General features: G+C 33.4%; 3 protein-coding genes and 1 long non-coding RNA gene across 4 annotated transcripts; all 4 read right to left on the reverse strand.

Moving 5' to 3' along the window:
- Nucleotides 1-942: 942 nt before the first annotated feature.
- On the reverse strand, nucleotides 943-4,705 carry LOC131018780 (uncharacterized). Its single transcript, XM_057947486.1, has 8 exons — nucleotides 4,567-4,705; nucleotides 3,360-4,516; nucleotides 2,158-2,394; nucleotides 1,710-2,048; nucleotides 1,443-1,661; nucleotides 1,301-1,363; nucleotides 1,149-1,213; nucleotides 943-1,063 (listed from the first exon to the last, which is right to left on the reverse strand). The coding sequence occupies exons 1-8, from the start codon at nucleotides 4,703-4,705 to the stop codon at nucleotides 943-945; spliced, it is 2,340 nt and encodes a 779-aa protein (XP_057803469.1).
- Nucleotides 4,706-5,695: 990 nt separating this feature from the next.
- On the reverse strand, nucleotides 5,696-8,189 carry LOC131016620 (probable glutathione S-transferase). Its single transcript, XM_057945328.1, has 2 exons — nucleotides 7,710-8,189; nucleotides 5,696-6,217 (listed from the first exon to the last, which is right to left on the reverse strand). Exons 1-2 carry the CDS (start codon nucleotides 8,022-8,024, stop codon nucleotides 5,867-5,869), a joined length of 666 nt encoding a protein of 221 aa, XP_057801311.1. The 5' UTR covers nucleotides 8,025-8,189; the 3' UTR covers nucleotides 5,696-5,866.
- An 8,105-nt stretch (nucleotides 8,190-16,294) lies between these two features.
- LOC131016634 (uncharacterized) lies at nucleotides 16,295-17,399 on the reverse strand. The gene is made up of 2 exons (XR_009099148.1): nucleotides 17,045-17,399; nucleotides 16,295-16,599 (listed from the first exon to the last, which is right to left on the reverse strand). It is a non-coding gene; the product is annotated as an uncharacterized LOC131016634 (long non-coding RNA).
- Nucleotides 17,400-21,123: 3,724 nt separating this feature from the next.
- Nucleotides 21,124-22,367, reverse strand: LOC131016623 (probable glutathione S-transferase). Its single transcript, XM_057945331.1, has 2 exons — nucleotides 21,859-22,367; nucleotides 21,124-21,595 (listed from the first exon to the last, which is right to left on the reverse strand). Exons 1-2 carry the CDS (start codon nucleotides 22,171-22,173, stop codon nucleotides 21,245-21,247), a joined length of 666 nt encoding a protein of 221 aa, XP_057801314.1. The 5' UTR covers nucleotides 22,174-22,367; the 3' UTR covers nucleotides 21,124-21,244.
- Between the last annotated feature and the right edge of the window lie 704 nt (nucleotides 22,368-23,071).

Below are 23,071 nucleotides of genomic sequence, written 5' to 3' on the forward strand. Positions count from 1 at the left end.
GCTTATGTCGTTGAATCGGTGAAGATTGAAGTGATCCTTGAGCGCTATTTGTAGGAGAACTCTTGAATAGATCCGTTGGCGTAAATCGTCCTCAAGATTTCTTCCGTTGGAGAGCAATTCGAATTTGGGCTGAGGCTTCAATTTTCGAGGTTCCTTGTCTGTGTGGAAACGGCTCTCTTTGATGGACAGGAGATGTGACATCTCTGAAAAGTAACCACCAGATAGGAATGACCTCTGCAGAGATAAGATATTGAGATCTCTGCATTTAATGCGGCTGTACTTGTGTGTACGTGGATTCCTCTGAACGTTGGAAGATCAGTCCTAGGAGGAATGTTCAACTGATACTTGACTTTAGTATCAGTCCATTGCGCGCATTAAATAATCAGTCTTCAACTGATTCTTCAACTGATACTTCAGTTGGTATCTGCAGTCTTCAGTCTTCAGTCTTCAGTCTTCGACACCGCAACTAAACTAGAAACGAACTCTAACACTTGAGTTCAAAACGATTCTAGTCTATTACAAATAAGTCCTATGAATTTTGGTATCATCAAAACAAGGGTTAGGATATTCCACAAGGTTTCCAACAGTAGGTTTAGGTGGATGAAACTTATGTACTAGTTTTTTAAATAGTTAATCGATTAATGAAGTTTTATCATTTTCAGTTATTTGTTGCTCAATTTGTTTAGACCTTGATGCCAAAGAAGACAATGGATATAACAAACACCACTATGAGCTCAAAGACTTGTTAATTGATATGAAAAGTTGTTCAATATGTCCTTACAACTAAGCAACCATGTTTAATTGTACATAAGTACTAAATTGATCAAAAAATAGGCACGGGTATCAACAATCTATTACATGGTTGTTCAACAGAGTTTGAGCAAAAGAGTTTGTATTCCACAAGAAGCTTAGTTGGTACTGAAACTATATCTAAACTAAACTCTAGCCCTCATGTGCAGCTGCACTTTCTTGTGTTGTTGCTAATCTTGAAGTAGATTCACCATCTTCATTCCTTGTAGTTGTAGCCCTTTTGACATGTGTCACTTGACTTTGAAGTGGTGAACTATAGTAGATATTCCCCGAGGATTCGCTAATATAGACTCCGACTCCTTTTTTGGCCAAGTTTCTCTCCTTGCAAATTATAGCACCTTCCTATATTGGGTATATTTGCTGGAGTTGGTGCTGCTTTTTTCTTCGATCTGTCCCTCTTCGCCTATTTCAGTAAGTAAAACAACCATAATGCAACATTAATAACTTGGTTCCAAAAATAAACTAATGAAGAGTATTGATTTCATAATACCTTGTTGGAGGCAACAGCTTCTCTAGTTGGTAATGGTTTTGTCCTTGGTCTGCCCACTTTTGCCTGTTTCAAACATATTTAAGATTATTGTCAAAGAAACTTATAAGTTAACTAGCATGAATATGAAAGGAGCATATAATACCTTTTCTTGTGGTGGCCTAACAACAGTCATATTCTTACTGCCCCTGGAATTAGGACCTTGTTGTCCACAATTGTTGCAAGTCATACACATTCCAGTTCGCTTAAGTCTGTTTGGATTGATGGGATCAACTTCATCAACAACACGTTTTCTTTTAGTTTTGGGTCTGCTTGGCATTTTTCTAATAGTTGGAGGCTTGACAATGAACCTCGGAACTTCTGGCTACATTTTTTACCATTGATAGGTTCCAATCCATATTTGGTAGGCTGCCTTGTATTTCTCAACAGTGTAGTACTCATTGACATAAACAGCAGGATCCAAATCCATAAATTGGATAGCACAAATGGCATGTATGCAAGGAATACCTGTCAATTGCCACACTCTACATGTACAACTCTTACCCTCCACACTAACTACAAACTTATCGGCTTCAACTTGAATCTCAAACTTTCCTCCTAATGCAGGTAATGGCATACAATGTCTGTTATCATACCTAACTTTTTCTAACTTCTTCCTTATGGCAGGACAGAACACATCATTTGTGACCTTCTCAATATCATTAATTAAGTTTCTTAACCTGTCTGACCATAAGATTAGACTTGATCTCCTCTAGCATATGGATAATATGTTTTCCTCTAGCATTCAGTATATAGCCATTAAAAGTCTCGAAAATATTGATGTCAACCATATCAGAGCAGACATTAGTTGATAAGAATACCTTACAAAATTTTTTCACATCTTGTTGAATGAAGGACTGATAAGCTGCAATATTCTCTTTTTTCATCTCTTCAAGTGCCAGCTTGTATTCTTGAACATATGTTGACCTCACTGCTCTCCAAAATATATTCTTGAGTATTGCTCCTTTGTGTTCTTTTTTCCAATTCATATACACATGGCAAGCACAATTCCTGTGTTCACTATGTGGAACCAAAAGGCTCACAGCATTCTCAAGACCCTGTAGCAAAGAGAAAAAGCAAATCTTGATTGAACCTTTCTGTTTTATAATCAGTTATGCAATGATTTTCATTTTGATAATATGTCTCATCAATAGTCAAAATTCAAGTAAATAAAGGATGCTCCAGAGTTCTCATAGCTCACTTATATATCTGTCTTGGAATATGTATTTATAATCAGTTATGCAATTCTGGAGTTGGTGTTGCCTTTTATAATCAGCCTTGTTTCATGCATTTAAATTCTCATAGCTCACTTGTATATCTGTCTTGAAATATGTCTCATCAATAGTCAAAATTCAAGTTATCAAAGAACTCTCACGGTTCTTATCTGAATCTTAACTTAACTGATAGACTTTGCATTGCTATGTTCTATGTAAATAAAGGATGCTCCAGAGTTCTTATCATGCTTTACCACCTGACCTCTGTTTATGTGGTCAGAGTTCTTAATTAAATGTTCCATTCTCAAATAAATTAATAGTGAGCAAATCTGAATACATATGATTCAACAAGTTGTAGCCTTCAAAATATAAGATCAAGATACAATCATGTCAACTCACGTTTTTAACCATGTCACTGAAAAATACAAATCTATGAACTCACGTTTTTAACCATGTTGCTTACAATCATGTATTCAAACTAAAATCCATGTAATACAAAAGGCATATACAATTTTCACTGGAAAATAGAAATTATGCACTTAAAAACTTATAATTCTAAACATACATGTATTCACATCAGATGATAATTCTTCCAGTACTAGTGGACCAACTAAACAATATATAATGCAGAGAAATCACATGAACTTTGGCAGAAAACTTAATGCTACAACTAAGCTCAAACTAAATTAACTCATATCACATATTATCTTCATATATTAGCTCCAAATCATATCAGACCAAACATTAGCTTCAAATATTATCTCCATATTTAGATCAAATTATTAGTTATCACAAAGAAAAGAATATACCTTTTGTTGATCGGATATGATGAATGTCCACCCATTTCCATCTGAGATACCCAAATCTTCACAGAGACACTTGAGAAACCAAGTCCAACACGACTCATTTTCAATTTCTACAATTTCCCTGGAGATAGGATACATTTGGTTATTCCCGTCTTTGCCAACTGCACAGAGTAAAATTCCCCCAAGATATGTCTTTAGATGACAGCCATCTAAGCCTATAACAGGTTTGCATCCCTCCTTAAACCCCTTCCGTAAAGCATTGTAGCCCATATTCAATCCCTTGAACACATAGTTCTCTCCCAGTAGCAACTCGAACCTACCCTCAGGGTCAACTCTTCTATTTTCAGCAATATATCTCCTAATAAGTGCATAGTGTTCAGCCACTGTCCCCCTAACCATGTCTCCTGCTAGTTGCCTAGCTCTATAGAGTCTATCTTTAGCTACCCTAGTTGAGTATCTCTGCCAAATGTCCTCGTTTAGCTCAGGTATAGAGAGTTGTGGTCTAACTCGAAAGATATTAATATATCTTCTGGATATCAAATTAGAACTCACCAATTTTTTGTTCATTGCCTTAGGACAATTATGTATACCCCCGATAGACTTGATCTTGAATGATCCATCACCCTGGACCTTACTAGTATATATCTTCCAAGGACAAAAAGGCCTACAAAATGCCTCACATTGGTTATTCCCAACCCGCTTAAAGTGTATAAACTTATGATTTTCTATAGCCCATGCTTTGATTGCTTCTCTACACTGCCAACCATCTTCAAATCTCAAGCCAAGCTTAAGATCTAAGTCTTTGTGATTACACTTCGGATCATACACATGTTTCTTCATCTTAGGTTTAACAACTATTTGATCTTCATTAGTTTCAGAAGAGTCCATCTCACCATCAGAAGACTCATATTCAAACACATTCCCCATATATTGCAGGTCTTGTTCAGTTCTAATATCATAATCTAAAAGCTCAAATATCTTCCTCTTTGCAGCTACATTTCTCATTGCCTGAACATACTCTTCATCTCTAGAAGCAAGTTCATCCTCTTCTAAGCCATCAACCTTATCTTCACCATCAGACTCCTCTAAAGAAGGGGCATAATCGCTATCCTCCTCACTATCTTCATCATCTTGAGCAACTCTCCCTTCCTCATGACCCTCTACAAATACTTCATTACTAATCCCCCAACATTTTGCTCTAAGCTAGTACCTTCCTGAGAGCCTTCTACAAATTCTTCATCTGAAATCTCATGAGGGATAACGTTATCCCCCTCTACAAACCTCTCCCCACCCTCAATGTATATGTTCAACACTCTCAGTTTAGGTCCCAAATATTTCAATAAGTCCATTACCTCTATGTCAGATACAATATCGACGTATGACTTACAATCACATTGTTTTTAGCAAATTTTACTCCATTTCCTGTAGCCTAATTTTTCTTCTATATCGGTGACATCAAAATATCCAAATCGGTCAGGGTCAAGATCACATCTCCAATTCACAATACCACCCACATAAGATTTAACACCATCTATTACTTGAAATCTACCACCATGATGAACAAAGATAGCAAATTTATCACTGCAATAAGAAAAGCCCTAACTCAGCAATTATGCATCAAAATGATGAAAAAATCTAACATAAACAACACCAATAACAACATAATCAAAACATGCAAATACACTTACTGGATAGACATATTTCTGCGGTTGCAAAGGTGTCGCAATTGTAGCCCAAAACTTGTTGAATCACTAACTGTAAACCTCCACAAATGGAGTCGTATACGGAATTGCGAGGAGTATCTCAAGCGGATATGTACTAGAATGAGTTCAATCTCGGTGTGCTCATCATATGTGCAGGGAAGAAACAAATGAAAGTGATGAGAATAGCGCGCCAGGAGAAGAGATTTCTTGAAATATAAAATTAGGGCTTATTTAAAATTTCAGGGTAAAACGACACCGTTTATTATAAAACGACAACACTTAAATTAAATTGTAAACGACGTCATATCGTAGTCTGGGGAAAGTTCATCGTTATTTTAATTTTTCCACGTCTATTTTAATTTTTGCTGAAAAAGTTCATCGTGGAAAAAATCAGAATCAATTGAAAGGTTGTGTATTTTAATCTAAAATTGAAAAATCGTGGGAAAAACGAGAATTTGGTAAAAGTTCGTGAATTTTGGCGCTATTTGCCCATTTTTCTTTAGGCCCATGTAATCTTAGTTATCTCTCAGACCACTTGCCTTGACGGCTCACTTCTCACTCTATTACTACACTTTGTTATATTTACGCAATATTCACACAAAAGCATACATAAAAAAAAAAAAAAAAACCCTTCTCTTACTCAAGAAACTTCTTAATTAGAAACATACATAATTGATCAAGTACAAATAAAAAACTTGGTACTACTTTCCAAAAACAAACACAACCATCATGTATAAGAAACTATTCTTATATCATACCGATTATTGATAAACTTACGGCGTTACACGCCACTATAGATAGACGTTCTTAATAGAGACTGCCAGTCTCAAAAGCCCTCTTCAAACCAAAAGTCACTTTCTCTTTTTCGGGCAAATGTTTCTTAACAAAGCTGTCATTGCAAAATTCATCAGCCCATTTGCATATATTTGGGAACTTATCTTGTGTCAAAATGTGCAACCCAACCACTTCTTGAAGAATCGGAATCCAAAAGGCCAGAAAGTTGCCAACAAAATCTACGAATCCGATGTTGTCGCCTCCGAAGAATTTCTTGCCCTTTATTTCGTTTTCTAGAATCTTCAGCGATTCTTCAGCTTCTCCCTTCGCCTTCTCCCTCTCCTCTCCCGCGCTCCAAAACGCTTTCCACATAGGATCCGTGCACTGAATTCAACAAGTAAACAAAGATATTATTTATTTACTTTAGGGTACTTTTGATAGCCATGCTTAGAAATAATGTGATTAATAAAACTAAGATAAATAATATAAAAACGATGAGATTGGTTATTCATATAGCTTAGATAAATAATACTCTCCCCGTCAACGAAACAGAGTCCCGTTTGAAAGTGGACACGGGTTTTAATAAAATTGGTAAAAGTAGAATAAATGTATAATTTGTGGGTAATGTTAGTATAAAAAGTATAATAATTGAACATTTATTAGTTAAAAAATAGAATAAAAGTATAATTTATAGTTAAATATAAGAAAAAATGTATGATACAATAATTCAAAAAGTTAAATGAAACTCTTTTTTATTGACAAAAAAAGGAGTAAATATGACTCTTTTTCGCATACGGATGAAGTATGAGTTTTAAGGAATCGGTACTTATCAACGTGATATAGCATAATAAGATCGAGCTATTTAACTATCACGGGACAACGTTTGAATAATATGAACTACCAAACGCTCATTCAAAATACACAAAAACTCGCAAATACTCCCTTTGTCCCGATTCAATATGCCATAAGGTCTGGACACGCATATTAAAAATGAATAATTTATAATAAAATAATAGAGAAAAAGTAGGGTTTTTAGGATAAATTTGTTTATGAAAAAGAAATGAATATTTTAAAGTGAAAGAAAAGATAATTAATTTTATGTAAACCATAATGGTAATTGAGATAAATAATGAATTATGTGAAATATTTATTATGTACTCTCTGTCCCAACAGTAATGTCCCATTTTCCTTTTTCGGACGTTTCAATAGAAATGTCTCATTCTTTTTTTGATAATATATTCTCTCTCTATACCTAATATTTAAATAATTTTCATCAATCCACTTTATCTATTTTTTACATATTTCTTAATCTCCGTGCTCTAAAGCTATGAGACACTACTATTGGAATAGAGGGGGTATAATTTTTCTATTTCAAAAAGTGACCTATTAAATTGAAACATTCCAATAAAAAAATATGGTCTATTTAATTGATAGGGAGTGTACGTACCATACACACCCTTATTTGACATATACAACTTACAAGTCATGTTATTTTCTTATTAGGGTGCATTTCTTTGGTTCTAAATTTATAATGGAAAAATGAGGGATAAATAAAATTTCACCTTTTAAATTCTTCTTTTATTTTCTTTCATTTCCTATAAAATAGAATTTGACCCTTACTTATTTATCATGTTCACTACAAAGAAGAGATAATATTATCCCTCATTTGTAGTAAAAATGAGGAATGTGTAAGAGTCAAATTCTATTTTATAGGAAATTAGAGAAAAGAAATGAATGATTTAAAGGGTAAAATTTGGTTTATCCCTTCTTTTTTCATGATAAATTTACAATAAAAAAGAACGCACCCTTACAATTTAGGAACGGGAACTTTCATGAAGTCAAAAAAGAAAAGGAAAAGAAAAAGGATTTTTGGTACCTTCTCCTGAAGGAACTTGGCCCAGAAACGCGCCATGGCACGGTGGTAAGGATGTTTGGGCAGAATAGAGGGACCCTCAGCTTCCCACACCTCATCGATGTATTCAAGAATCACACTCGATTCAAATATGGGTTTCCCATTGTGCACCAAAACCGGCACTAACTTCGTCACTGGATTGTACTGTAGAAGAAGAGCTGATTTGTTTTTAAGATCTTCTTCAATAAATTCATATTCCACGCCTTTCAAATCCAGGGCCATTTCCACTCTCCTCACATAAGGGCTAAACCAAGCTCCAAACACCTTCACTTCAGACATTATGTATGTGTGTGTGTGTGAGAGAGAGAGAACCTATATATATATATATGTATTCGAACCTTATTTTGGTGTATGTGTGATAGTGGTAGTTTTGGCTGAGGAGGGTCTACTTATAGATAATGCAAACTTGTTCACTAAGACAGAGTGGGTAAAAAACTTGCAAATAAGATTTAAATAAGATGTATATTAACAAATGCGGAAGTTTCCTAAGTAGAAAGGCTCTTTTGGTTTGACCAAGACTAGCTAGATTCAACTTCTTAAATACTTAATGTTTGTTTTCTTGTACTGTATGTACTTCCTCCGTCTACGAAATAATTTTTTTTTTAAACGTCCACAAAAAAACTTTTTACCTATTTTAAAATTATACTTCACCACTTAAAAATACTCTATTTATTTTTACTTTTATATTTATATTAACACTTTTTTCATCATTCTCAATTAGGGATGGTAATGGGCGGGATCTGAACTGGATCCTGTTGGATTCAGATCTAAATCCGAATTATTTTACTTAGGTCCAAATCTGATTCAGATCCATTGGATCTAAAAAATAAGATTCAGGTCCATATCCATAAGATCTACAAGATCTCGGGTCCAGACCCAAATCCATTTTTTTTCTTTTAAAATATTCATAAATTTTAAATTAACTAAAATTAAAATCATAATTATTGTCTAGAGTTTCAACAATTATTCAAAAAATAAATAATTAAACCATAATCTATAAAAAAATATTACTATAAACATTCATAATAAGTAAGAATATAGTAATCAAATACTAACTAACATATTAATAGTAAAATAATGAAATACACACTTATTTTAATTGTATATATACAAAAGGAATGAAAATTAATTATCACATCATTAAAATCAATTTTATCTCTATCTTCATCACAATATTCAGTAAAAGTGAATCAATGTGTCTTCTGTTTTTACATTGACAATAATAATAAAATAATAATAATAACAACAACTAAAATTTAAATTAAGATAAACTAAAATATTACATCAGTCCACGAAAAGTATAACATTTTTGTCATTTTGGGTGTCCACAAAAAAGTATGTCACTTTTTATTTTAAGACATGACTCCATCTCTTTTTCCTATCTTTTATCCTTACAAACACCCCTTATTTACAAAAATATATATATATATATATATTACTAATTCAATCTCAACCACTCATTTTAAATTTTGGTGGGATCCTTTCTTCACTACATAAAAATTACCAACATTTTTATTAAAATCTGTGCCCACCAAAAACTTTTGGTGGGCGGAAGGAGTATCTTTAATAGAATTATATATTATTTATGAAAAGAGATGTATAGATTAGTAATAGATCTTACGGTAGAGTTCGAGAAAAATAAAATAAAATTATATTTTTTATATGTAATTGGATCCTCGGTCGGATCTGGACCGGATCTGGGTCTTAAAACTATTGCTTCAGATTCAGATCCGCAAATCTTAGGAGTAATTTAGATCTGATCCAGATCCATCGAATCCATTTTTACAAGGTTCAGATCCTAGAAAAATTATCTGAATTCGCGAATTTGGACCGGGTCCAAGATCCATTGTCATCCATATTCTCAATACAGTTAACAACTTTTTCTCCACTCTTAATACAATTAATAATATTTTATTAAAATTCATGTCAATTCCTTCTAGAAAATTCTTTTATGTGGATGGGGGTATATCTTTTATCCATTTGTTTATTATTTTAATTAATTTCCCATTGTAGGCATATCTGTCCATTTATTTTAGAGTGTGTTTGCTTTGAAGTATAAGTGAGGGATAAGCTATATTTATCACTTTATACTTCACTTACTTTGATGTATAAAATATTTCGAGTAGATTGTATAATTTTTCGAACAACTCCTTATTCCTTAGAAAATGAATAATTTTATACTTAAGAGATGGTGATATAATTTTATACCACCTTATAAAAGTGGATAAATATATTATTCTTCCAATCAAATAAGATATAACAAATGTGGCCTCCATTTTTAAGTGATAAGTTTATACTCCTATTTCATTTCATTATCCCTTTATTTAGAGGGATTAAAAGTAAACACCCCATTTTCATTACATTATTCCTTTATTTAGAGGGATTAAAAGAAAACAGCCCCTTGTATTAACCCCAATATCATTTCTTGTACGCAAATATAAATTTCTCTAAGTCGAAGAAGTTTCACATTATTCGTGATGTATTTTTCGTTCTGATTGATTTGTGAGTTGCGTTGCATCAATCGCAATGTTTAGTAGATGTGGTAGTAACGACGTGAGTTGTATTTGTATTATGTTAGAAACAGATATCTAACTCGTTTGGTTTTCAGTAACGGATTATGTAGGATAATTTTGTAACCAGGATATTTAACGTGGATAATTACAAATTATTAATACTAAGTTGGTGTTTGCTATCATGGCTAAATACAGAATATCCTGGTTTAAGTTAATCATAGGGGGAGGTGGTATTATTAATCATAAGAAATCTAGATTAATAATACTGGATCGTGAGATTAAACCAGGTCATCCGCATTATTATTAAATAATACTCCCTCCGTCCCAGCTTTTAGTATCCAACTTTCCTTTTTTGGCCGTCCCACATTTTAGTATCCATTTCTATTTTTGGTAAAAGTAGGTGGGACCCTTACTCCACTTTAATTATTTTAACTCTCACATAAAATGTGTGACCCTTATTCCACTCACAACACATCAATCACTTTATTAAAACCTGTGTCGTTCTCAATTGAATACCAAAAGTCGGGACGGAGAGAATATCAAACACTAAACTGATCTGTACTAAATTAGCTAATATAATGTATTAGCCAATATCGAACACAATAACTATTTACGCATGCTACTACGTCAGAATATAAGGGAAAGGATATATATATGTATATTTTTTTTTTTTTTTGATGAAATTACATTATAAATAATACAAACCACACACACCCCACCTAGTGGTTATTGTGGCCGAGAGTATTCGAACCTGTGACCTCTTGGACAACAGGCAACCACCCCAACCACTAGGTCATCCCAAGGGGACTATATATATGTATATTTAATTCAAGGGAACGAAGAGAGAGAGAGAGAGAGGAGTAGGTGATGGTTGGATGAATTGCTCTCCGATTTTCAACGTAGAAAGAATGCATGTACCGAGGACAGACTGACAGAAGGGGTGTCAATTTTAACTTCTCCAGACTTCGTCCAATTTTAAAACTGGACCCACCAAACTTAAGTAAATAAAAGGATACTTAATTGAGTTTTAACAAACGATTAAAAATGCTCATATTTATAATTTAACTATAAAAAATAATTTTATATCCAAATTAAAGTAAATTAGAATGCTCTTGAATGTTAATAATTTTACATTATTTTTTATATAAAGTTTTACCTTTTTTCTTATACAAGTAGAATTATGTAAGAAAAATTTAAGAAAAAATCGAACGATAAACTCACTAGGAACTATTTTTTCGATTGAATATTCTAATTGACGATATAAGAAAAAAGTAGGTTGTTGATTAGAAAAGTAGCCTCTAACGAAGTAGCTAATCGGACGGCCACCTACCTTTTCGACTGACAACCTACGTTTGTCTTACAAGTACTCCCTCCGTCCCAGTATTAATGGTCCGTTTCTTTTCAGCACGAGTATTAACGATAGTTATATTAGGAGATAAGTTGTATGGCCCACATCTTTAATGTTATGGTTAATTAATTAGTTTTAAATATTATTAATAAAAAAAATCTCTTCATCCAAAATTATGTTGCTGCTGCTGTTGCCGCTAGTGTTCTCATCACCGGCGAGGCTGGCGGCGGCGCCGCCTTCCCTTCACCTCGTCGTCTCCCTCCACCCCCAAATCCATCTACAGATATTTCAAATAACAATGGATCAATCCACTGATCCGAACAACAATGGATCCATCCAGGAGCGGGGCCAGACTTTCGATTTAGGGGGGTCCAAATTTTTTTTAAAAGAAAATTAATAATTAAATTAAAAAATAAAAAATAATAAATTAAATTAAATTAAATTAAAAATAAATGATAATCAATAACACAATTATAATATTATTTAAATTACAAAAAACAAATTTTAACAGATTTTCAAGCTGATCATATTCATGTTACGATATATTTTGCAATAAAATTACTAAATATTGAATATTACATATAGTGCAAATACATGATACAATCTCTTTCTAATTTGAAGAAATTTTTAGTTGAAATGGTACAAAACGATGTCGTTTAGGCCTCACAAAAACGTCTTCGTCTTTACTAATACACGTAAGCTCCAATTCAACACTTTAGCGATCGAAAAAAATTGGGAGACGAAATTGCAAAACTTGAAAAAATAGTGATTTAATTCGCCACACTCAAAAGACATTAAAACAAATTCAAAATTAATTTTCCAAAATCCCATGAAACTTTGTAAGGCAATGTAACTTTCAATATCAAATTTAAAAAATAAATCTCTAGAATCAAATTCAAGCATGATATGCATAAATTAATTATGTGTTTACTTATAAAGCGGGTATCATCACGGTCATCTGGGCCATTTGGATGCAGAGAAACAATTGTATCTTTGATAATCAAAAGTTCGAAGAACGTCGTGTCATCCACACTGTGAAAGTTGCTTTCAAAGAGATTGATAATAACTTTGCTAAATTAGGCTACATGTGGAATTCTTGGTCGGATTATCTGATTCTCCGGGCAGTGGGTGTTAATTCCAGGAGTGCTCCTCCTCCGGAGTTTGTGGAGGTACATTGGTGGCCACCGGTGGCGCCGTGGATCAAAGTGAATAATGATGGTTCAGCGACGGGAACTCCGGGAACTATTGCTGCAGGTGGGGTGTTTAGAGATAACTGGAATGTGGTGCGTGGTTGTTTTCACTTCAAAGGTGGCTCGGGTTTTGCCTTTGAAGCAGAGCTACTGGCAGTTATCTCGGCGATTCAAATTGCTCACAATCGTGGATGGCACAGACTTTGGATTGAAGCCGATTCCACCTACGTGATACTCATTCTTAATTCTCGTTCTTTGAATGTGCCTTGGCGTTTTAAGGCGGCTTGGAATAGGATTTTAAAGATGTTAGATGCTTTCTCGCTGCAGGTTTCTCACATCTTTAGAGAAGGAAACAAGGCGGCCGATATAATGGCTAACCAACAACGTTCGGAAGGGTGGTGGCCGCACGAGATTGAGGAGATTAGGGCTGCGGTTCATCTTGACATGGCTTCGCATAGCCATTTGCGTCAGAAACGGTAGTTGGGGCTGATGGGTGGCTGTTTGGTTCTAACCGCCCGTTTAGTTTTTTTTTTTTTTTTTTTTTTTCCCGTGGGGTGAGAGCCGGGATAGTTTGGGGACGATGGTTAGGCCGGAGTTCCGGAAACTTTCCCTTCCGCTCTTCCCTACTTTCGTTTTGTGTTTAGACGAGTACTCTTTTTCCTTTTCACGGTTTTCCCCACTGGGTTTTCAGTGAAAAGGTTTTAATGAGGTTCGGCCCTTAGTCTGCTCCTTCTGTGCTTTCAAGGGTTTTTTGGTTTTTTCTTTTCTTTTTTATAAAATCGTCATTTAATTATGTGTTTACTTATTCTAAACATCTTAACTCTAAAGCTTACATATCAATTACAGTACAAAATAGCTCAACAAGATAATAATGTAGATAAAATTATATATTTTTATTTTTGATATAAAATTACGAAAATATCCTAGTAATTTTGAAAATCCCGGGGGGGGGGGCAGTAACCCCCCTGCCCCACCCCTAGCTCCGCCCCTGGATTCATCCACAAATCAAAATTAACTACAAAAGAACAGTGGATTCACACAAGAAAAAAAAAATCAACAGAGCAATTGATTCAAACTAATATTTCAAAAAGAAAAATCTTTCACGCAAGAAAAATAAAAAAATCAACAAAAGAGGGTGGAGGACGTAAAGCCATTGTTCTTTGATTTTCCACAGATCCGGAGGAGGCGAAGGCGGAAGAGGTGCCACAGATCCGGAGGCGAGCAAACTGGAGGAGCCTTAATTAATTTTCATCCTGCTCTCTCTCTCTCTCTCTTCCTCCCCTCTCCCCCGGCTCTGTCAAACAATGAGCCCTAATTTCTAAAGATTAAAGGGGAGGGTGAAGGCGAGCGAACTGGAGAAGGAAAGAGGAGAGCGGAGGTCGGAGGCGACACGAGAGCGACAGAGGTGGGAGCATGAAGGCGGCATACCAATGGAGGAAAGGGTGGGGTGGGGTGGAGGCGGACGAACCGGTGGAGGAAAGGGCAGGACGGCGAGGTTGGTGGTGGTGGACGAATGAGAGATCAAAGATGAGAAGTAGAGAGAGGAACGAGGGATGGGACGAGTGTCGGGAACGGAAAAGTGAAAAATGAGGTGGGGGAGAAAATATTAGGTTTTGATAGATTAATTAAGAATTTTAATTGAATGTTAATTATAGCTTAAAAAGGAAACATGGCATTATATATGGAACAACCCAAAAAGAAAAACATGCCATTAATATTGGGATAGAGGGAGTATTTGATAGAGACATTAAGAATAATTTAGACATTAATTAGAGTGAAATTTTAAAATGCCATATTTCTTAAGTTATATATGAAAAATGCTCTCTTTTATAAACATAAGTTTCTTATACTCTATTATTTAAATACCGTTGATGTTGATGCGTTTGTTTGGTTTTTTGTGAAAGTCTTACATATTTGATTGATTTGTTAGCTATCAGTCAACGATTTGACAACTATCAGTGAAAAGTATATTATATATGACCGGTGGGTGACTAGATAAATTAATGAAATATAATCCCACGACAATGAAAATTCAAGTGCGACAATCTTCAATTCAAATCTACAAATGTGTTTTCTTCAATTTAAAAACACAAGAAATTCCTAAGTCAAACGAGAGAGAAACTCTGGAACTGACTCCTTTGACTATTCTCTTCTAAAAACGCAAACTACCTCTTCTTGAAAAACTTGACATGCGCGGGTACATTCCTAATCACCTCGAGCAGTGAAAGGTTGACATTCACCTTTGAGAGCATGTTATAGAAATCTGCAAACTATTGATCTTGCTTCTTATTCCTCAATCTGCTCGAGTAAGGAATGTATGGCTTGGCTTCTCAGCCTTGTGCAGCTTATCGCCTGGTTGCTCGGTCGCAGCTTCCCCGATTGTTGCTGAAAGTTTCCCTATGGTCGTCTCTAAATGCTTGATGGTTGCATTTTGAGGCTCCATATTCTCCTCAAATGAAGATTTCCGCTGTGGGGCTGGGCTAGCTGTCTTTGGAATTGATTTGTGAGCATTCTGGATTGGTTGTTGCAGACGATACAAATTGCGGTGATTCAATGGACTGTGGTCAAGTAATCAAGCCAAGAAAATCGTCTTTAATTTTATTTTTTAAAAAGACAATATTGATTTCTATTTGTTTATTAACTACCCCATTGATCTAATTACGTTGCTTCTCTAAATTAGTGAAAATTTGTGCTTTTTTTATAAAAATTTTGTTTTTGTAAATCTGTAGGTTTTGCTGTATTTTTAATGATTTGGAGATTTGTGCATTTTTATTTTTATTTTCTTTTGTAAATTTTGGACATGGAGATATCAAATTCTGAAATTTCAAATATGGAGGTGAGTTCGAGCTGTTAATGTTCATCAATTCACAACTAATTTGATGAATTCACAATTGAATCATTAGTGTTGGTTGTGAATTCGAGTTTTTCAAGCTCGAATTCACAACCAACAATATTTCTGGTTTTGAAATCAAGTTTTAAATTCGAATTCACAACAAACACTATTGCTAGTTGTGAATTCACAACTAACACTAATTCTAGTTGTGAATTCAAGCTTCAAAATCCGAATTCACACTAGTTATCTAACTGTGAATTCGAGTTTTAAAGTTTGAATTCACAATAATTAATGCTAGTTGTGACTTCGAGTTTTAAAGATAAAATTTATAACTAACAATAGTCTTGGTTGTGAATTCGAGTTAAATGGATAATTTTTAATTTTTTTATGTGAAAGATAAAATAATAAGTATGATTAACTTTTAAATTTTTTATTTTAATAGATAATTTTTATTTTTATTATTCTAAAATATGATCGTTTTTCAAAACCAAGTCATATTTATTAATGTTTTCATGACACAAGTAGAAAAATCGATTTTCCAAATTTTGCTACTACAGAAAAATTGTCGAAAAACTCTACTCATGACCAGGGGCGGAGCCAGACTTTGAAATCAGGGGGGTCCAATTTTTTTTAAATAAAATTAATAATTAAATAAATAATAAAAATTAAATAAAAAACAAATAATAATCATTAACATAATTATAATGTCATTTAAATTACATAACAAGTAAAAAAATAATTTATTTCTCAACTAACAACATTTCTCTCCTATTTTTCATGCTCTGAAACCTTTGCATAATAGCTTCATTAGTAACATTTACAAACACATCATTTTCAATATAAGGTACTAAGCAATCGTTCAAAAGATTGTCTCCCATACGATTGCGAAGAACACTCTTGATGATCTTTATTGCTGAAAAGGCTCTTTCAACGGTAGCAGTGGCAACTGGTAAAGTCAATGATAACTTAACTAACAAATACACCAATGGAAAAATATCATGTTTCCTTGTAGAAACCATCTTCTCGGCAAGAAATATATATATATCCAATCCAATCACTTGTCAAAATATTAAATATCTATCCATAATCCACTACACACAAATTAAAGCTATCCACTGACTTGACTTGCCAAATTAAAAATATCAACCAAATTTTCAAGTATCAAGTGATTCAAGTACCCATTCGGTGCATCTACCACAAACTTAATCAATATACATTTTTTCAAACAATAAAAACTCTATCTTCAAAATCGAAGTGTTCGTTCAATTCAAGGGACAGCAAACTCCCATTACAATCAAGGAATAAACAAAGAAAATTAAATTAAAACACCCAACTTCTTTGAAAACATAGCTATTTCCAAATAATAAAGTCTTCAATTGGAATGGAAAACATAGCTTCTTGACTTTAAAAATTACCTCGCACTGCCGGCTGCCGCAGACAGTCGCAGCTTGCAGCAGGAGATCAGTCAGCGGCGCACAGCTGAAGGCAGATAGTCGGTGACGGCGTCGACAACGGTAGCTGGTAGAGAAGCCGGAAAGCGGCGGGGCACAGCTTGAGAATGGCGATTCACAGCGGAAAGAGCAGCGGCGCCCAATTGAAATGGAAAAAATTCTGAGGTTAGGTTGAGTCGTCGACAGATGCAAAATTGAGCCCTAGAATTATTATTTTTTATTTTTTTTAGCACTATATTTGAAATTACTAAAATACCCCTGCGAAAATTGCCAAATTCCAGGGGGGTCCAGTGACCCCACTGCCCCCCCCTTGGCTCCGCCCCTGCTCATGACATCAAAAGATTCTATTTATATCGAAATTTACATTGCCGTCAATTTTATCTTTTTATGGATCAAATAATGTATTCTCTCTGTCCCGCGAACCTTGAATAGTATTCATTTTCGGATTGTCCCACGAAGCTTGAACACTTTTTTTATATGATAAAAAGTTTTTTCCTTTATTCACATTTTCATGACTTTTTCACCGACCACACTCAATACACAAAATATTAATTCCTTAAAACCCGTGCCGAAAAGAAATTGCTCAAACTTCGCGAGACGAATGGTATATCATATACTCCACATTTAAAATAGCAATAATAAATAATAACTACTCCGTATCAAATGTTTAATTAGTACAAGTATAAATTTAATGTACTATTCTAACAACTTTTTGATTAGGTAATTCTATTCGTAGTTTCTGTTTTATTTTGTGTAGTTCACATTTTAAATAGCAATAATAAATAATTAATTATCTTTAAAAAAATTATTATTTTATCCTAAATCTCATATCCCAAATTAAATACACTATAATTCTTAACTTAATAATATAATTTTGCCAAGTCTGTCACATGTGAATGATTTTAGAGAAGTTTGCATATATAATTTGATTCAATAAGACATACATAAATTTCATGGTTATAGTAAAGTGAATGAGAAACACCACTGATATGGAACTGAATACAGTAATTAAAATACACGTAGTATATGAGTTATATATAGGGTATTAAATTTGAAGGCCATGGATTATAAGGTAAAATAATAAATTTATAATTATTTATTATTATCCTATTCGTAAATCATTTTATTTTTTAATTTTTGTTTATCCACAAAACACCTTCTTAGTACATTTTTGGAAATAATTTCATTAACTATATTATTACTCTTACAATTCTCATATATTTTACACATATTGTCACTAATACTCAATAACTTTTGAAAATAATTTTATTAACTATACAATTTTTTCTAAGTTATGGACCTTTTGACTCAATAAATAAACAACTACTATTATATATATATATATATATATATATATATATATATATATATATATATATATATAGGGTTGGGCTAGGGTGAAAACACATCTTTTTGTAAAAACTAAAAACGGCTAAAATGTATGAATTCTATGTAGAACACGTATGAATTAGCTGTGTAACTGTATGAATTGCGAAATTCATACGTGTTCTATATAGAATTCAGTCGAACTCAGGACCTTTCGCAATTCATACAGTTACACAGCTAATTCATACGTGTTCTACATAGAATTCAGCCGTTTTTAGTTTTTACAAAAAGATGTGTTTTTATTATAGCCTCACTCTATATATATATATATATATATATATATATATATATATATATGGAGAGGTTCAAGAAAGAACCATAAATAAAAGAAGACCGGAGAACCATTTTCAGCCATTCGATCATCAAGATCTACGGTGGATGCATCATCTTGTTGGATGAATGCAGATCCTGGGTTCGAATCCTGAAGGAAGCATTTTTATTTTATTTTTTTAATGCATTAATTTTAACAGCGAATGCATTAATTTTTACAGTGGATGCATTAGATTTGATGGTTCTCCCGTTCTCACAAATAATGTAGTTCTCTCTAGAACCACACCCTATATATATATATATATATATATATATATATATATATATATATATGGAGAGGTTCAAGAAAGAACCATAAATAAAAGAAGACCGGAGAACCATTTTCAGCCATTTGATCATCAAGAGCTACGGTGGATGCATCATCTTGTTGGATGAATGCAGATCCTGGGTTCGAATCCTGAAGGGAGCATTTTTTTAAATTTTTTTAGTGCATTAATTTTAACAGCGAATGCATTAATTTTTACAGTGGATGCATTAGATTTGATGGTTAATGTACGAATTTTATCCAACAGGGTTACGAATTTATCAAACATGGTTACGAATTATGAAAAATAATTTTTTGCTATCTTTGGGATTCGAACCCTGGACCACGAATTCATCTAACAGGGTTACGAATCAACCGTAGATCTTGATGATCTAATGGCTGAAAATTATTTATATTTTATACACTTAAGAGTGTTTTTATTCTAGCCCTCCCCTATATATATATATATATATATATATATAATTTGTGTCACATCCTCTTAAAAAAATATTTCATGAATGAAAGAAATACTATTATTTTAAATGAAGAGCCATGCTAAATAAAAACGAAGGCCATGAATAGAATTATCCATCTAATTTAATTATTTAATAAATGCAAGCACGGATGGCAAATAATTGCGACAAAAGTCCATTTTGTCATAGTAAAGCTATCATATTTTGCATATTTTTTTTTTTTGAAACGGAAGTACGATACTCATAGTTTATCAACTCTATCTTTATCTTAACATCGATCAAACAAACACAAGCTCAAACATTATTTTGCATATTGATATTTTATCTTACATCGATGTAAGATACTTTGCATATACTTTGCATATTGATATTTTCTTACATTGATCCAACAAATATAGAAGTTCAGATAAGTAGTTTTTAAATCAAATAAATTTATTTTTGATATCGTGATCTTTTTCTTTGTTATATAGTCTTATAGAAAAAGAAATTAGGAAAACAAATAAAAAATTAATCGCCGTTGCCGGGGAACAAACCCGGGTCACCCTCATGATAGGCGGGAATACTTACCACCTATGTTGCATAGGTGCGGGGGTGCGGATGCGGGGGCGATACGATACGAGTACGGGGATACGGGTTTCTAAAAAATTATAGGGTGCGATTCGGCAAGGATACATCTAATTATTAAAATTTTATTTTATATAATGCTTATAAAATATATACAATTTAAATTTTCTTAAATTAATTATATGTAATTTACATTTTATTTTACTCAAAAGTTAAGCATTTTCAATTATATAAGTTAATTGGGCAACAATATAACGATTCAAATATTATTAGTCCAATAAAATTATCAAAATCAACCTTGTATAGGCCTTTCGTGCATGAGATACGTGAATTTCGCCTATGGAATTTGCGAATCCGGTTTATTTTTATAAATTGTTTTAAAAGATACGCCATGTGGCGAATCGGATGTGAATCCGACGAGAATCCGAGAGAATCGCACCCCAAAAGAATCCGATTCGCCGTACATGCTAATTTTTGAAGAATCCGTGCATCATAGCTTACCACTATACTACAACGACATCTTGATCTCATTTTGATGACTTTTTAATTTAATTGGTCACAATTGCTAAAACGTGTATTGGCTATTGTTTACTTTAAACTTCCAAACAAAACCGTGGCCCAAGAACCAAATTCATTCTCGGATGTTAACGTTTAATTATAAAGTGTATTGAGATGAAGGTGAGTCCGGTGGAGGTGTTTACAGATTCTATCCTTGCAGTGCACTTGCTTCATGATGAAAATAAGGGTTCTGATTCTTTGCCGGACGATTTGTGGGAGACTTTTGAATTTGCTAAACGTTCGTTTGTGATTGATTTTAGCCATGTTCGCCGCGAAGCGAATAAGGCTGCTCATTTGTTAGCTCGTCATGCTTTTCTTTCTTAGAATGTAATGATCTGGAAGACAGAGCTCCCTCTCGAGCTTTCGGATATTGTACTTTCTGATATTAATATATAGTTTTCATGTTGGTCTCAAAAAAAATTATAAAGCACTTAATATGCATTTTTTTTTACGGGCAATGAGAAAAAACAACGATCGTAAATATAATATAGACTGAAGAAATCATTTCTTTATTTCCAAAAACTTCATAGTAACAAATTTGATGATCAAGTAGTACTTATTGTCAATTATTTCCACTACACACCACTATATCATAAATAGATGATAAACTCAATAGAGCTTGCCATTTGCTAAACCAATCTTGAACTCAGCAGCCATTTCCTCCTTATTGGGCACATGTTTCTTAGCAAAGCTGTGATTACAAAATTCATCAGCCCATTTACACAAATTTGGAAATTTTTCTTCAGTCAAAATTTGGATTCCCGCCTCTCGTTGCAAAATCCGGAGCCAAAAGGCAATATAATTGCCAACAATATCCACTACTCCAATATTATCACCTCCGAAGAATTTCTTTCCCTTTATTTCATTTTCTAAAATCTTTAATCCGTTTTCCGCTTCCTCCTTCGCTGCCTCTCGTTCCATTCCGCCACTCCAACAAGCCTTCCACGATGGAGGTTGGCACTGGAATAAAAATATTCCGACTCATAATTAAGATCTTCTAACATTTTGAGAAGTAAAATCATTTCAAAAACATCTAGTAGTATATATTTTCAATACCTCATTTTCAGTGCATACAACGCAATTAACAATATATACGAAGTTTTAACAAACTCTACTCTAAAGATAACAAATTTGTACAATTTTAAATTTTCTTGAAGTATGTTAAAAACGAGAATATTGTTCTTTGAAATTAAAAAAAAGAAGAAGAAGGTATGTTGTGGTACCTTGTCGGTGATGAAGTTGGCCCAGAAACGCGCCATGGCTCGGTCGTAAGGATTTTTGGGCAGAATGGATGGACCCTCAGACCACACCTCATCGATGTATTCAAGAATGACCATGGATTCAGCAATGGCTTTGCCATTGTGCAATAAAACCGGCACTTTTTTGTGAATTGGATTGTAGAGTTGAAGATCAGAAGATGATTTGTCTTTGAGATTTACTTCAATGAACTCGTATTTGATACCTTTTAAATCAAGCCCCATTTCCACTCTCTTCACAAAGGGGCTAAACCAAGTTCCAAACAGTTTCACTTCACTCATTTTGTGTGTGTATTTGCTTTTTTCTTCTCGTGGATGTTGGTTTCGGTTGAGGTCTCTTCTTATAGAGTAAATTCAAACTTCTTTGTAAAGTAGGAATTTTGTTTCTTTGTTTAACCAAGAACATTATTTTCTTTGTTCGTATTACGTGAGTGACTTGTGGCGCCCACAATGAGCGGCTGAAAATGGGCAACCACAAAAAAAGAAAAGAAAAGATAAATGTTTAACACGAGAAGCAAAGAGACCGTCGGTGGAGATATAATCGATCCCAACTACGGCAGTAAACAAACCAAGCCGCTCGCGAACTATTCGAAGCTCGCTTCGAAAAAAGCTCGTTCAAGTTCATTTAAAGAAGTTCTATAAATAAACAAACCAAACTTGAGTTTAGTAGTATTCGGCTCGTTAACTCGTGAATATGTTCGTCAAGTGATTCAGCTTGTAAAATATAAATTATTAGTAAATACTAGTATAACTTATATTTATTCACTAAAATTAATAATAATTGTATTAAATCTCTAATTAATTTTGCTCGTTATAAGAAAATAATTAATATATTTATTATTTTGAATAAAATAATTTATTTTTAAAATAAAATAATCAATATTTTGAATATAAATATAAATTTAGAAAGTTCGTATAGGCTCGATTAAGCTCGTGAGCCTCAAAGTATTCGGTAAGTAACGTTCGGGATTCAATTCGATACTAAACAAACCAAACTTGAGCACACCACTATTCGGTTGGGCTCGGTTCGATTACACCCCTAATCCCAACCTCGCTTTTTGTTTGTCTTTTTATTTATTTTTTATTATTTTATTATTTTTTATTTTTTTTCTTTATTTATTTACTTCATTATATTAATTAAATCTTTTTAATTAAATTTGTATGGTATATTAAATTATAA

This window comes from Salvia miltiorrhiza, chromosome 3 (assembly GCF_028751815.1).
Source record: "Salvia miltiorrhiza cultivar Shanhuang (shh) chromosome 3, IMPLAD_Smil_shh, whole genome shotgun sequence".
NCBI lineage: Eukaryota > Viridiplantae > Streptophyta > Magnoliopsida > Lamiales > Lamiaceae > Salvia > Salvia miltiorrhiza.